This window comes from Pristis pectinata, chromosome 21 (assembly GCF_009764475.1).
Source record: "Pristis pectinata isolate sPriPec2 chromosome 21, sPriPec2.1.pri, whole genome shotgun sequence".
In the NCBI taxonomy this organism is placed as follows: Eukaryota; Metazoa; Chordata; class Chondrichthyes; order Rhinopristiformes; family Pristidae; genus Pristis; species Pristis pectinata.
Window position 1 is genome coordinate 2,815,840 of NC_067425.1, and position 12,968 is coordinate 2,828,807.

The 12,968-nt window shown below is 52.2% G+C and overlaps 1 protein-coding gene across 6 annotated transcripts in view; it reads left to right on the forward strand.

Moving 5' to 3' along the window:
• The first annotated feature begins 273 nt into the window (after positions 1-273).
• LOC127581462 (ribosomal protein S6 kinase-related protein-like) overlaps positions 274-12,968 on the forward strand; it is a 35,345-nt gene continuing 22,650 nt past the window's right edge. Inside the window, exons 1-5 of one of the 6 annotated variants that reach the window (XM_052035913.1) lie at positions 316-388; positions 629-904; positions 2,046-4,904; positions 5,085-5,299; positions 7,829-8,080. In XM_052035913.1, coding sequence (XP_051891873.1) covers positions 5,273-5,299; positions 7,829-8,080 — 279 coding nt within the window. In that variant the 5' untranslated portion in view covers positions 316-388; positions 629-904; positions 2,046-4,904; positions 5,085-5,272. Of the gene's footprint in view, positions 389-444; positions 905-1,340; positions 4,905-5,084; positions 5,300-7,828; positions 8,081-12,968 lie in introns of those variants that run through there. The other 5 variants (XM_052035915.1, XM_052035912.1, XM_052035916.1 and 2 more) reach the window with 5 other exon arrangements.

Below are 12,968 nucleotides of genomic sequence, written 5' to 3' on the forward strand. Positions count from 1 at the left end.
GTGTGGGACCTGTCCCCCAGTGAGGGTCAGTGTGTGTGTGTGGGACCCGTCCCCCAGTGAGGGTGAGTGTGTGTGTGGGACCCGTCCATTACGAGAGTCATTTATCAGTGTGTCCGTAGTGCATATTGAAGTTTTGATTTGCTTTACAGGATGGTATCACCAACTTGTGAAATAAATAAACAATGTTACGTAAGATAAGATCTTTATCAGTCACGTGTACATCGAAACACACAGTGAAATACATCTTTTCCGTAGAGTGTTCTGGGGGCAGCCCGCAAGTGTCGCCACGCTTCCGGTGCCAACATAGCACGTCCACAGCTTCCTAACCCGTACGTCTTTGGAATGTGGGAGGAAACCGGAGCACCCGGAGGAAACCCACACAGACACGGTGAGAACGTACAAACTCCTTACAGACAGCGGCCAGAATTGAACCCGGGTCGCTGGCGCTGTAATAGCGTGACGCTAACCGCTGCACTACTGTGCGTGTTGCACACTTGGGGCTCAGTGGGAGTTTGCTGCTGTCTGAGAGAACAGTATTGAGACAAGCTTTTTAATTGTTTTTTTGGGGTAGGGCATTCACTGAACTTTTATCTAACGGTGAAACTGAAAGAAAAATTTCCATTTCCAGGACACTTCCAAGGACATCAGTGCTTTGTGAAGCACGTTATGGCCAACCACATACTGGTGAGGTGCAGCCACTGTTGGAGGAAAGCTGGAGGCCGAGTTAGGCACAGCAAGCTCCCACAATGTGATTGTCCATTGCTGTGTCACCGATGGATTGACAACCATTGGCCAGGGCCCCAGGGAGGAGGGGCGGACAGTCGAGGCTGCAGGTGCTGGAGTCTGGAGGAACAGGGAGGTGTCGTGGAGACTGTGGTGGTTGGTGGGCATGTGGTGGGCAATGGTACGGACCTATCCAGTAAGACAGACCATGGGGGGGGGGGTGGGTGGTCAGAGACCATGGAGGGTGGGTCAGGGACAGACCGCGGGGGAGGGGGGGGCACGGTTCAGACAGACCATGGGGAGTGGGTCAGAGACCATGGGGGGGGGGGGCGGTGAGACGAGGTGGAGAATGGCAGCAAAAGTGATGAAAGCATCGAGCTGTGAGAGGCTGGAGCTCACGGCACCAACACAGTCAAGATGCCGCAGAGTACTGAGGGAGGACCAAACCCAGGACCTCTCTACGCATCCGATGAAGGCACCGTCACAACCTGGATCCATGGGAGGTCCCATTGCTACTCCTCTCATTTGGAGAGAGTTAAAGAAAAATATTCCTCAGAGTGAGGATGATTCCGGGAGGGGGAGGGTGGGAGGGAGACAGGTTGAAGGTAGAAGTGAAGGGTCCTTCAGCCCATGAGCACTGTGCAGGGTTGGAGGTCTTAACTCCAAACACCCTTCCTCAATCAGCCAGAGGCTGTGCTGGCGCTCTGGATGCAGTCGTGGAGTCCACCAGAGGATTATGACCGGAGAGGGCACACTCCAGGGTCGTCCATCACCGCCATCTTCAGCAGGCCCAGCGTGAGGTGTCATTGTGTCTCCTCTCCCATCCCATCCCCATCCTGGGACACAGGACAGCTCGTCCTCCACCACCCACTGGTCCTCCACCATCCCAGAGATCCATAGGAAGTGGTTGGTCCTCCACCTTCCCAGAGATCCACAGGAAGTGGTTGGTCCTCCACCATCCCAGAGATCCACAGGAAGTGGTTGGTCCTCCACCTTCCCAGAGATTCACGGGAAGTGGTTGGTCCTCCACCATCCCAGAGAACCTTGGGAAGTGGTTGGTCCTCCACCATCCCAGCATGTCATGTGAAGCTAAGGGATAATGAAAACAAGGCACTACAGACCAGGTCGCTCACCATCAGGAGGATAGAAACACTGAGTCTATTATCGATAGATAAAAGGGCACTTTAAAAATAATAACGGGATGTGGTGAACTCAACGTGGATTTATGAAAGCGATCATCTTTGACAAACGTGTTAATAGTTTTTTTTGAGTCCAGATGAAGGGTCTCGACCTGAAACGTTGACTGTCCATCTCCCTCACAGACGCTGCCTGACCCGCTGAGATCCTCCAGCGTTTTGCGTTGCTCCAGGTTCCAGCATCTGCAGAATCTCTTGTGGGTCAATATTTTTTTGAGGTTATAACAGGCGGAATAGATAAGGACAACCAATTGATGTGGAGTATTTAGAAGACCTTTGATTAGGCGCCATACAGAAGGTTATTAAACACAAGCTGAGCACAATTTGATGTGGGGGAAACTAATTTAGTAGAGGACTGTGCAATAAAACACCGTAGGAAGGATTAGAGAACAGTAACAGGAGGATAAAATGTTGGCACAACATTGTGGGCCAAAAGCCTGTACTGTGCTGTCATGTTCTATGTTCTAACAGTGAGAAACAGCACGAGGGGGGAGAGAGGGAACATGATGGTCTGAGAAGTTTACAAGGTATGTGTAGAAACACGAGAAGTGTACGAGATTGGTGAGCTGCCGTCACAGTTAACCACGTGGGATTGTGATGCTATAACAGTAACAGAACGCCGGCTGATAAAGTGGAATTGGTTGAAATATTTCCGGACACTGATGTTCAGCAAAGATGGGGAAAGGGAAGAAGGGACAGGACTGTTGATATTGATCATGGAACGTATTGTAGTACTGGGGAGAGAGGGTGTCCTGGAACTGTTTGCTTAGACTTAAGAATCCACATGTGTGATTAACTTACTGGGACTGTTCTATAGACCGCTGACGTGGGAGAGATATTTTCGGGGATGAGAAAAGTCAAGGAACTAAAGCTAAGCCACGATGGATGTTAAGAGCAACAACCTAAAGGGCAAGGAGGGGGAAGAGTTTACCTTGAGGAGAACTTTCTTGATCAAATGTGCTTCAGGCAACAAGGGAGCTGGCATGGCTGGACGTGGGTTTGGGAAATGAGCCACGTCAAATGGAGAAGGTATTGGATATTGGAACATACCGGAAACACTTACCATCGTAAGGTTTGTAATGACTACGGCAGAGGATGTTGACCAGTCAACGTGTTTGTTACCTCGGAGGAGAGGCAGTTGCAATGAGGTGAGGACAGATCTGTCCAGGGCAAACTGAAATCAAAACTCGACGGGTAAAATTATACATTAACAATGGGAGACCCTTAAAGTGGAGATGCTTCATCTGCAGCTACCCCAGGGAGAAGGGGAGGGACATCAAAGCCACAGCTGCTTCCATGACCAAAAACATGAAGAGTAAATTAGTGCAGAAATAACGAAGTAGCAGGTTGTCAGCACCAGGCTTATCACAGAAGTTCAATGGGGAAGTGAAAAACGGATTTGAGAGGCAAAGAGGGATCATGAGGAAAGAAAAACTGACAGCAACAGAAAAGGAAGTCCAAAAAGTTAGTTGAGTTTATTGCCATCTGCACAAGTCCATGTGTGCACGGGTGCAATGAAACACTTAATTGCAGCAGCATCACAGGCTCACAGCATCGGATAAGCAGCGTTCACAAGAAAAACATAAATTAAACACAATTTTTACAAGAAAGATCACAATAGAATGTGCAAAGTGGTCACAGTGTTGGTATACTGAGTAGTGCTTAGGGTTGTGCAGGCTGCTTTAAGAACCAAATGGTTGAAGGGAAGTAGCTGTTCTTGAATCTGGTGGTGTGGGACTTCAGGACACGTGAACAGGAACAGATCTGTAATGGAGTGATGAGACAGCAGTTCGAAACAAAAGCCATTCCTGGAAGCAAAGGCCATGCTGAGGCACTAACTGAGTACTTTACATTAGTGCCTGGTGTTCCTGTGCTGTACTGTTCTCTGGTCTTCACCAAGGAAGGTGTTACCAAAGGAAGGTGTATTAGTGATTTGGGATGGTCTACAAGTTGGTAAAGAGGAGTCTTTGAAAGATTAATTCCACAAAGTAGATAAATCACCTGGTTCAGATGGGATTGGGTGGTAGAGAGAAGGAAGAAATTGCTGAGGTCCTGGCCATAATCTAACAAACATCTATAGACTTGGGTTGCCACGTGAGTCAGAAATGAAATTTAAAGCCGAATAAAGTGAAGTTAACTAGGAAGAATGAGAAGAGACAGTATCAATTACAGGGAACTGTTCTGAAAGGGATAAAAGAACAGAGAGGCCTGGGAATACCTGAGCACAGTTTATTGAAAGTGGCAGGGCAGGTCGAGAAAATGTGTTTAGAGCATCTGGGATCCTGGGTTTTAGAAGTCAATGCAAAGAGAACAAGAGCAAGGAAGTCATGATGAACATTTACGACACACCGGTTTGGCCACAGCGCAAGCACTGTGTTCAATTCTGGATGCCACAATTCTGGAAAGACGTGAACGTTTTAAAGATGGTGCAGAAGAGAATTACCGAACTGATTTCAGTAATAAAAATGGAAAATGCTGGAATAACTCAGGGTCATCTGTGGAGAGCGAAACAGAGCCAACGTCTTCAACGATTCCAACTGAACTGTTAACTCCGCTTCTCTTCCCACAGATGCAGCCTGCCCTAAAGTCTAAAGTCAAGTTTATTGTCATCTGCACAAGTACACGTCTGCACAGGTGCAATGAAAAACTTACTTGCAGCAGCATCACAGGCATGGTAGTGTAGAGGTTAGCGTCACACCATTACAGCGCCAGTGACCTGGGTTCAATTCCGGCCGCTGCCTGTAAGGAGTTTGTACGTTCTCCCCGTGTCTGCGTGGGTTCCCTCCGGGTGCTCCGGTTTCCTCCCACATTCCAAAGACGTACGGGTTAGGAAGTTGTGGGCGTGCTATGTTGGCGCCGGAAGCGTGGCGACACTTGCGGGCTGCCCCCAGAACACTCTACGCAGAAGATACATTTCACTGTGTGTTTCGATGTACATGTGACTGATAAATAAATATCTTAAACATATTCTGCAGTCTGTCCAAGGTGAGGCAGGGGTGAGATGGGGAAGGGGGAGGAACAGGGAGCTTGTCCTCAGCAGGGACTGAATGGAGGGCTTGGGAGAAGTGGTCACCGCATCTGCTTTGGTTTCTGCAATGCAGGGAAGGCAAGGCAGCTTGAATCAGAAGGGGTTTGAAGCATTTCCCTGTTCCTCTTTGCACACAGCGGCTGAGGATTTCCAGCATCCGCACTTGGTCTGCCTTTGCATTTGTAACCCAGGGATGCGGTGGTCCTCCAGTATCCCAGGCTGCCGCGGGAGGGCAGAGTCGGTCCTCCAGTATCCCAGGCTGCGGCGGGCGGGGCAGCCCCGGTTGCCCCGGGAGACGTGAGTGCCGGCGGCCCGGTCTCCGGCCATGGGCAACGAGCGGAGCGCGGCCCGGGTAGGTGAGGGTCCGGGACCCCCTCCCACTGACGCTGCTGTTACCTCCCCACCCACCAACCCCCCCTCCCCCTCCCCACCCCCTCTCCCCCCTACCCCTCCCACCTCCCTCCATCCCCCCACCTCCCTCCATCCCCCCCACCTCTCCCCCAACCTCCCCCATCCCCCACCTCTCCAATCCCCCCTCCCCTCCCCACCTCTCCCCTCCCCTCCCTTCCCCACCTCTCCCCTCCCCTCCCCTCCCCTCCCCACCTCTCCCCTCCCCACCCCTCCCCTCCCCACCTCTCCCCTCCCCTCCCCTCCCCTCCCCACCTCTCCCCTCCCCTCCCCTCCCCACCTCTCCCCTCCCCTCCCCACCTCTCCCCTCCCCTCCCCACCTCTCCCCTCCCCTCCCCTCCCCACCTCTCCCCTCCTCTCCCCTCCCCTCCTCTCCCCTCCCCACCTCTCCCCTCCCCACCTCTCCCCTCCCCACCTCTCCCCTCCCCACCTCTCCCCTCCCCACCCCTCCCCTCCCCACCTCTCCCCTCCCCTCCCCTCCCCACCTCTCCCCTCCCCTCCCCACCTCTCCCCTCCCCTCCCCTCCCCTCCCCTCCCCACCTCTCCCCTCCCCTCCCCACCTCTCCCCTCCCCTCCCCTCCCCACCTCTCCCCTCCCCTCCCCTCCCCTCCTCTCCCCTCCCCTCCCCACCTCTCCCCTCCCCTCCCCTCCCCTCCCCTCCCCACCTCTCCCCTCCCCTCCCCACCTCCCCCCTCCCCTCCCCTCCCCACCCCTCCCCTCCCCTCCCCACCCCTCCCCTCCCCACCCCTCCCCTCCCCACCCCTCCCCTCCCCACCCCTCCCCCCTCTCCTCCCTCCCCTCCCCACCCCTCCCCTCCCCACCCCTCCCCTCCCCACCTCTCCCTCCCCACCCCTCCCCTCCCCACCTCTCCCTCCCCACCTCTCCCTCCCCACCTCTCCCTCCCCACCTCTCCCTCCCCACCTCTCCCTCCCCACCTCTTCCCCCAACCTCCCCCATCCCCCCACCTATCCCCATCCCCCACCTATCCCCATCCCCCCCACCTATCCCCATCCCCCCCACCTATCCCCATCCCCCCACGCTCTCCCCACCTCCCCCACACTTTCCCCACCCCCCCCATGCTCTCCCCCTCTCCGCCACCTGTCCCCATCCCACCCCCAGCTTCCCTGTTACCTCCCCCAATGCTCTCCCCACCCCCTCTCCCCTGCCTGTCCCCATCCTCCCCACCCCCAGCTGTCCTGCTCCAGCCATGTCCCCCACCCCCTGCTCTGCTCTTCTGTCCCTCACCATCCTCTCCTCCACCCCTACCATCTCCCCCTGCTCTTCCCCCACCCCTACCCTACTCCTACCCTCTTCCCCCACCCCTCCCCTACCCTACCCTACCCCACCCTACCCCACCCCTACCCTACCCCTACCCCACCCCTACCCTACCCCTACCCTACCCTACCCTCTTCCCCCACCAACCACCACCACCACCACCACAAAGCTATTTCACCACCACACTGAGTGCTCCACAGACCAGTCACGGATCTTGGATTCCTGCAGTCCCCCCTCCTCAGTGTTCCCACTCCCTCCACTGACACCAGCCCCAACTGCTCACCTGAGCCACCAGCACCACCTCCTGGGATCCCTCCCACTTCCAACCAGCAAATCCTTTATCAGGAAGAAATATTAAGATAATGGTGTTTAAGAGGCTTTTGGATACATTCACAAATATGCAGGAATGGAGGAATATGGATCATGTGCAGGCAGAGTGGACTTAGTTTAATTTAGAGACAAAAGTCTGCAGTTGCTGAAATCTGGAGAAATGCAAAGCTGGTCAGGCAGCATCGGTGGGGGAAATGGACAGTCAACGTTTCAGGTTGGGACCCTTCATCTGGACTGAAAGACAGACGGGAGATAGCCAGTGTAGAAAGGTGGAGGGAAGGGGTAGAGCAAGGGCTGGCAGCTGATGGTGACAAAGGGCTGAAGATAGTGGCATCTGTTAGGAGAGGAAGGTGGGGAGGGGAGCCAGTGGGAGGAGTGTGTGGGTGATGGGCAGATCGAGAGGGTGGGGGAGGGGAAAGAGAGAGGGTGTTGGGGGCCAGGTGGATCAGGAGGAGCAAGAAAAGAGACGGGTGGAGGGGGTTTGGGAGGAAGCAGTTAGTGGAAGTTTAGACCATTGGGTTGTAGACTGTCCAGGAGGGATATGAGGTGCTTTTCCTCTAGTTGCATTTAGCCTTGTCTTGACAGTGGAGGAGGCTGAAGACACGCGTGTCGGTGCGGGAATGGGGAGGACAATTAAAATGGCTGGGAACCGGGAGCTCCAGGTGGCCACGGCGGACAGACTGCAGGTGCTCGGCGAAGCAGTCGCCCAGTCTGCGTCTGGTCTTGCATGTGTTTGGCACAGACGTGGTGGGCCGAAGGGCCTGTTCCTGTGCCGTACTGTTCTGTGAAGTGTTCTCGTCTGTGAGCGGGTATTATTTTACAGTCATGGTTTGTGTTCTGTTCCCTTTTGCCTCCTTCTCTCACGTAGGGCGGCAACCCCTCCGGTCAGTTGGTGCCCACCTCTAGATGGAAGGGGGCTTTGTCCAAGGTGGGGCTTTTGCTCTCAAGCTGGTATTCAGCAACCTTCCAAACAACTGGGAATCACATCCAGGAACAGCTGGCCGAGGCACGAGGCGGCCCCGGCTACCATGGAAGCACGGGATGGCCCTTTCCTCGATTCATCTCGCTCTTCTTTCCAGTTTTTCCCTACAAGTCTCAGCGAATGGATCAGGAGTTCCAGGTACCTTGTAGTTCAAGCCTATCGCTCCTGTTACCCTTCCTTAAAGTGGGTAAATGTGGTTGTCCACAACTGCAGGGAAAATAAAAGCAGTGCATTATCTAAATGGTGACTGTGACAACTGGCCTGGTCCAGATGGCTTGCGTCCCAGGTTGAAGGGAAGTTGGGGGGGGGGGGGGGGGGGGGGGAGGGGTGGATGGTGGAGGGACTGGAAGGGCTTCTGTAACACTGATCCTCTCTGGAAATGGGGGAGGTGCTGGAGGATTAGGAAGTGTCAGAATGACTGGGGGCACAGTTTAAGGTTTTGGGTAGAGACTCATAGATTATAGAGAGTCATAGTGTGGAAGCAGGCCCTTCAGCCCTACTTGTCAATGCAGACCAAGATCTAGGCTGATCCCATTTGCCTGTGTTTGGCACATATCCCTCTTTCCTATCCATGTATCTGTCCAAACGTTGTAATTGTCCCAGCCTTTTACCACCTCCTCTGGCAGCCCATTCTATACACAGGTACTCCTGGGGTTATGAGAAGGTTCTGTTCCTGGGAACTGTTTGTAACCCCAGCAGTTTGCAAGTCACAAATGTGGCCGCCCAACAATATATTTAAACAAAAACACCGGCTAACCAAGGGCAGCGTGCAGTTAAACCAAGCTGCTTAACTCAACCATTCAGATTTTTCGACAAAATGCAATGATGTTGCCTCGAGCCAAGTTCCCACAAGGCAGAAGATGCCCGCAACCCCTCGGTAACTGGCAAATCCATCCCACCAGTCCCCCAAATGCTTATTCGTATGTACAGGCGGTACGTAACCTGGAGAGAACTGGTACCCACCACCCTCTCTGTGGAAAAACTTGCCCCTCAGGTGGGTTTGGGCAATGTTGATGTACAAAGAGATCTGGGTCTCCTTGTTCACCAGTCACTGAGAGCAAACCAGCAGCAGCAAGCATCTAAATTGGTAACAGTAAACGTTGGTCTTCATTGTGAGAGGCTGTGGACACAGGAGCAAGGATGTCTTCCTGCATTTGTACAGGCCCTTATTGAGCATCGGTCCCGTTGCCTAAGAATGGATATTCTTGTTGTGAAGGGCGTGCAACATAGACTGATTCCAGAGACGATGGGATGTTGTATCAGTAGAGATTGGGTCAACTATCCTCTACAGCTTAGAAAAGTGTGGCGTGGTCTTATTGAAACTTCGAGTTCCGACAGGGCTCAACAAGCTGGATGCAGGGAGGTTGTTTCCTCTGGTTGGGGTGTTAGAACCAGGGGCCACGACCTCAGTAGGTAGGGCAGGAGACTTAGGACTGAGATGAGGAGATGTCTTCACCCAGAGAGCAGTGATCCTGTGAAATTCTCTACCTCGGGGCTGTGGGGACTGAGTCACTGAAAATATTTGAGGAGGGAGCAGGTAGATTTCTGGACACAAGGGCTGTGGGAGAGTGGAATAGAAGCAGAGGGTCGGCTGTGATCGTATGAGACAGAGCAGGCTGGGAGGTCTTTTATGTTGATTACATTGGGGAGATCTGAGGGGCAAATTTCTCACGCACAAGGTGGTGGGTATATGGAACAAGCTGCCAGAAGTGGTGGTAGAGGCAGGTACAGTAACAACATTTAAAATATATTTTGGACAGGTACATGGATAGGAAAGGTTTGGTGTCGAACCAATTACATTAGTAATAAAATGCCCAACTGAACTAATCCCTTCTGCTGACACAATGTCCGTATCCTACCATTTCTCTCACATTAATGTGCCTGTCTAAGAGCTTCTTGAATGCTCCGATCGTATCTGCCTCCATCACCACCCCTGGCAGCACATTCCAGGCACCCACCGCTCTCTGTAAAAACAAAACTTGCCCCGCACATCTCCTTTGAACTTTCCCCCTCTCTCCTTAAATGCATGCCCTCTGATATTAGATATTTCAACCCTGGGAAAAAAATATCGGCTGTCTACTCTATCTATGCCTCTCATAATCTTATAAACTTCTATCAGGTCTCCCCTCAGCCTCTGCTGCTCCAGAGCGAACAACCCAAGTTTGTCCAACCTCTCCTCATAGCACATGCCCTCTAATCCAGGCAGCATCCTGGTGAACCTCTTCTGCACCCTCTCCAAAGCCTCCACATCCTTCCTGTAATGGGGCGACCAGAACTGAATGCAATACTCCAGATGCGGCCTAACTAAAGTTTTATAAAGCTGCAACATGACTTCCCTACTCTTGAACTCAGTGCCTCGACTAATGAAAGCAAGCATGCCATATGCCTTCTTTACCATCCTGTCAACCTGTGTCACCACTTTCAGGGAGCTATGAACTTGGTCCCCAAGATCCTTCTGCTCATCAACACTGTTAAGGGTCCTGCCTTTGACAGCGTCCTGTCTCTTTACATTTGATCTCCCAAAGTGCAACACCTCACATTTGGCCGGGTTAAACTCCAGCTGCCACTTCTCTGCCCATATCTGCAACTGATCTCTATCCCGCTGTATCCTTTGCCAGTCTTCTGCGCCATCCACAACACCACCAATCTTCTCATCAGCTGCAAACCCACTAACCCACTCATCCACGTTTTCATCCAGTTCATTTATATACATCACAAACAGCAGAGGTCCCAGTACGGACCCCTGAGGAACACCGCTAGTCACAGACCTCCAGCCAGAATAAGTCCCATCGACCACTGCCCTCTGTCTTCTACGGGCAGGCCAGTTCTGAATCCAAACAGCCAATTCACTGTGGATCCCATGCATTTTAGTCTTCTGGCTGAGCCTCCCATGAGGGACCTTGTCAAACACCTTACTAGACACCATGCAGACAACATCCACAACTCTACCTTCATCAATCACCCTCGTCACCTCGTTAAAAATCTCAAGTTAGTAAGGCACAACTTGTCCTGAACGTGCTGAATGTCCCTAATTAGGCTATGGTTTTCCAAATGCTCATAAATCCTATCCCTAAGTATCTTCTCCAGTAACTTCCCTACCACTGAGGCGAGACCCATCGGTCTATAGTTACCAGGATTATCCCTGTTTTTCTTCTTGAATAATGGAACAACATTAGCTACTCGCCAGTCCTCCAGGACCTCGCCTGTGGCTAGAGAGGACACAAAGATATTGGTCAAGGCCTCAGCAATCTCATCTCTTGCCTGTCTCAATAACCTGGGGTATATTCCATCAGGCCCCGGGGACTTATCCACCTCAACATTCTTTAAGAGACCCAACGCTACCTCCTCCTTTATCTCAATGCATTAGCATATTAGCACGCTCCACACTGATCTCCCCGTCCTCTACATCCTCCTCCTTGGTAAATAATGATGCAAAGTACTCATTAAGGACCTCACCCACATTCTCCGCTTCCAAACACATGTTCCCGCCTTCATCCTTGAGTGGTCTTTCCCTAGTTATCCTGTTACTCTTGATGTATATATAGAATGCCTTGGGATTCTCTTTAATCCTTCTTGCCAAGGACTTTTCATGGCCCCTCCAGGCTTTCCTATTTCCCTCCTTGAGTTCCTTTCTGGCTTCTTTACAATCCTCAAGTGCTCTGTTTGATCCCAGCTTCCTAAGCTTTACATACTTTTCCCTTTTCTTCTTGACTAAATTCACCACCTCTCTCGACATCCAAGGTTCCCTTCCCCTGCCATTCCTTGTCCTTCCTTCTCACTGGAACATCCCTGTCCTGTACTGTGCAGTTGGTCGTTAAACACCCTCCACATGTCAGATGTGGACTTGCCCAAAAACATCTGTTCCCAATTAACTCTCCCTCGTTCCTGCCTAATGCTCCCGTAATTTTCCCCTGCTCCAATGTAATACTCTCCTGCAAGGTCCATACTTATCCTTATCTATAGCTATCTTAAAACTTAGGGAGTTGTGGTCACTGTTCTCCCACTGAAAGGTCAGTCACTTGGCCAGGCTCATTACCCACCACCAGGTCCAGTACGGCCCCTCCTCTCATTGAACTATCTGCATATTGATTTAAGAAACCCTCCTGGGTTCTGCTAACAAATTCTGCCCCATCTAAACCTCTTACACTGAGGAGGTCCCAGTTTATATCGGGGAAGTTGAAGTCCCCCATGACAACAACCTATTAGTTTTACACCTTTCCCTAATCTGCCTGCATATCTGTTCCTCAAGGTCCCGGTGGCTATTGAATGGCCTGTGATATAATCCCATCAGAGTGATTGCACCTTTCTTATTTTTGAGTTCTACCCATATAGACTCAGTGGACGAGCCCTTCATTATGTCCCCTCTGAGTGCAGCTGTGATTTTGTCCCTGATTAGCAGTACAACTTCCTCCCCGCACCCCCCCCCCACCTCCCTCTGTATCTTTTCTAAAACATCAAAACCCTGGAACATTAAGCACCCTTTCCCATCCCTCTCTCAACCATGTCTCTGTTACAGCCACAACATCATAGTTCCGGGTACTGACCCACCCTTACCCATAATACTCCTGGCATTCAAATACACCCACTTCAAACTGTCCGTCCCATCGTGTCTGTTACTTTGCTCCTGCCTGTGTTTACCGGCCCTGACATCTCCCTTGCTCTCAATCCCTCCACTTTCTGGTTCCCATCCCTCTGCCAAACTAGTTTAAACCCTCCCGAGTAGCACCAGCGAACCTCCCAGCCAGGATATTGGTTCCCCTCCAGTTGAGGTGCAACCCATTCTTGCATAGGTCGCCCCTGCCCCAGAAGAGGTTCCAATGATCCAAGAACCTGAAACCCTGCCCCCTGCACCAGTTCCTCAGCCACTTAAGCACCTGTTCTATCATCCTATTCCTGCCCTGACTAGCACGTGGCACTGGGAGTAATCCAGAGATTACTACCCTGGAGGTCCTGCTTTTCAGCCTCTTTCCTAACTCCCTATACTCACTGCACAGGATCTCTTCCCCCTTTCTACCTGTGTCATTGG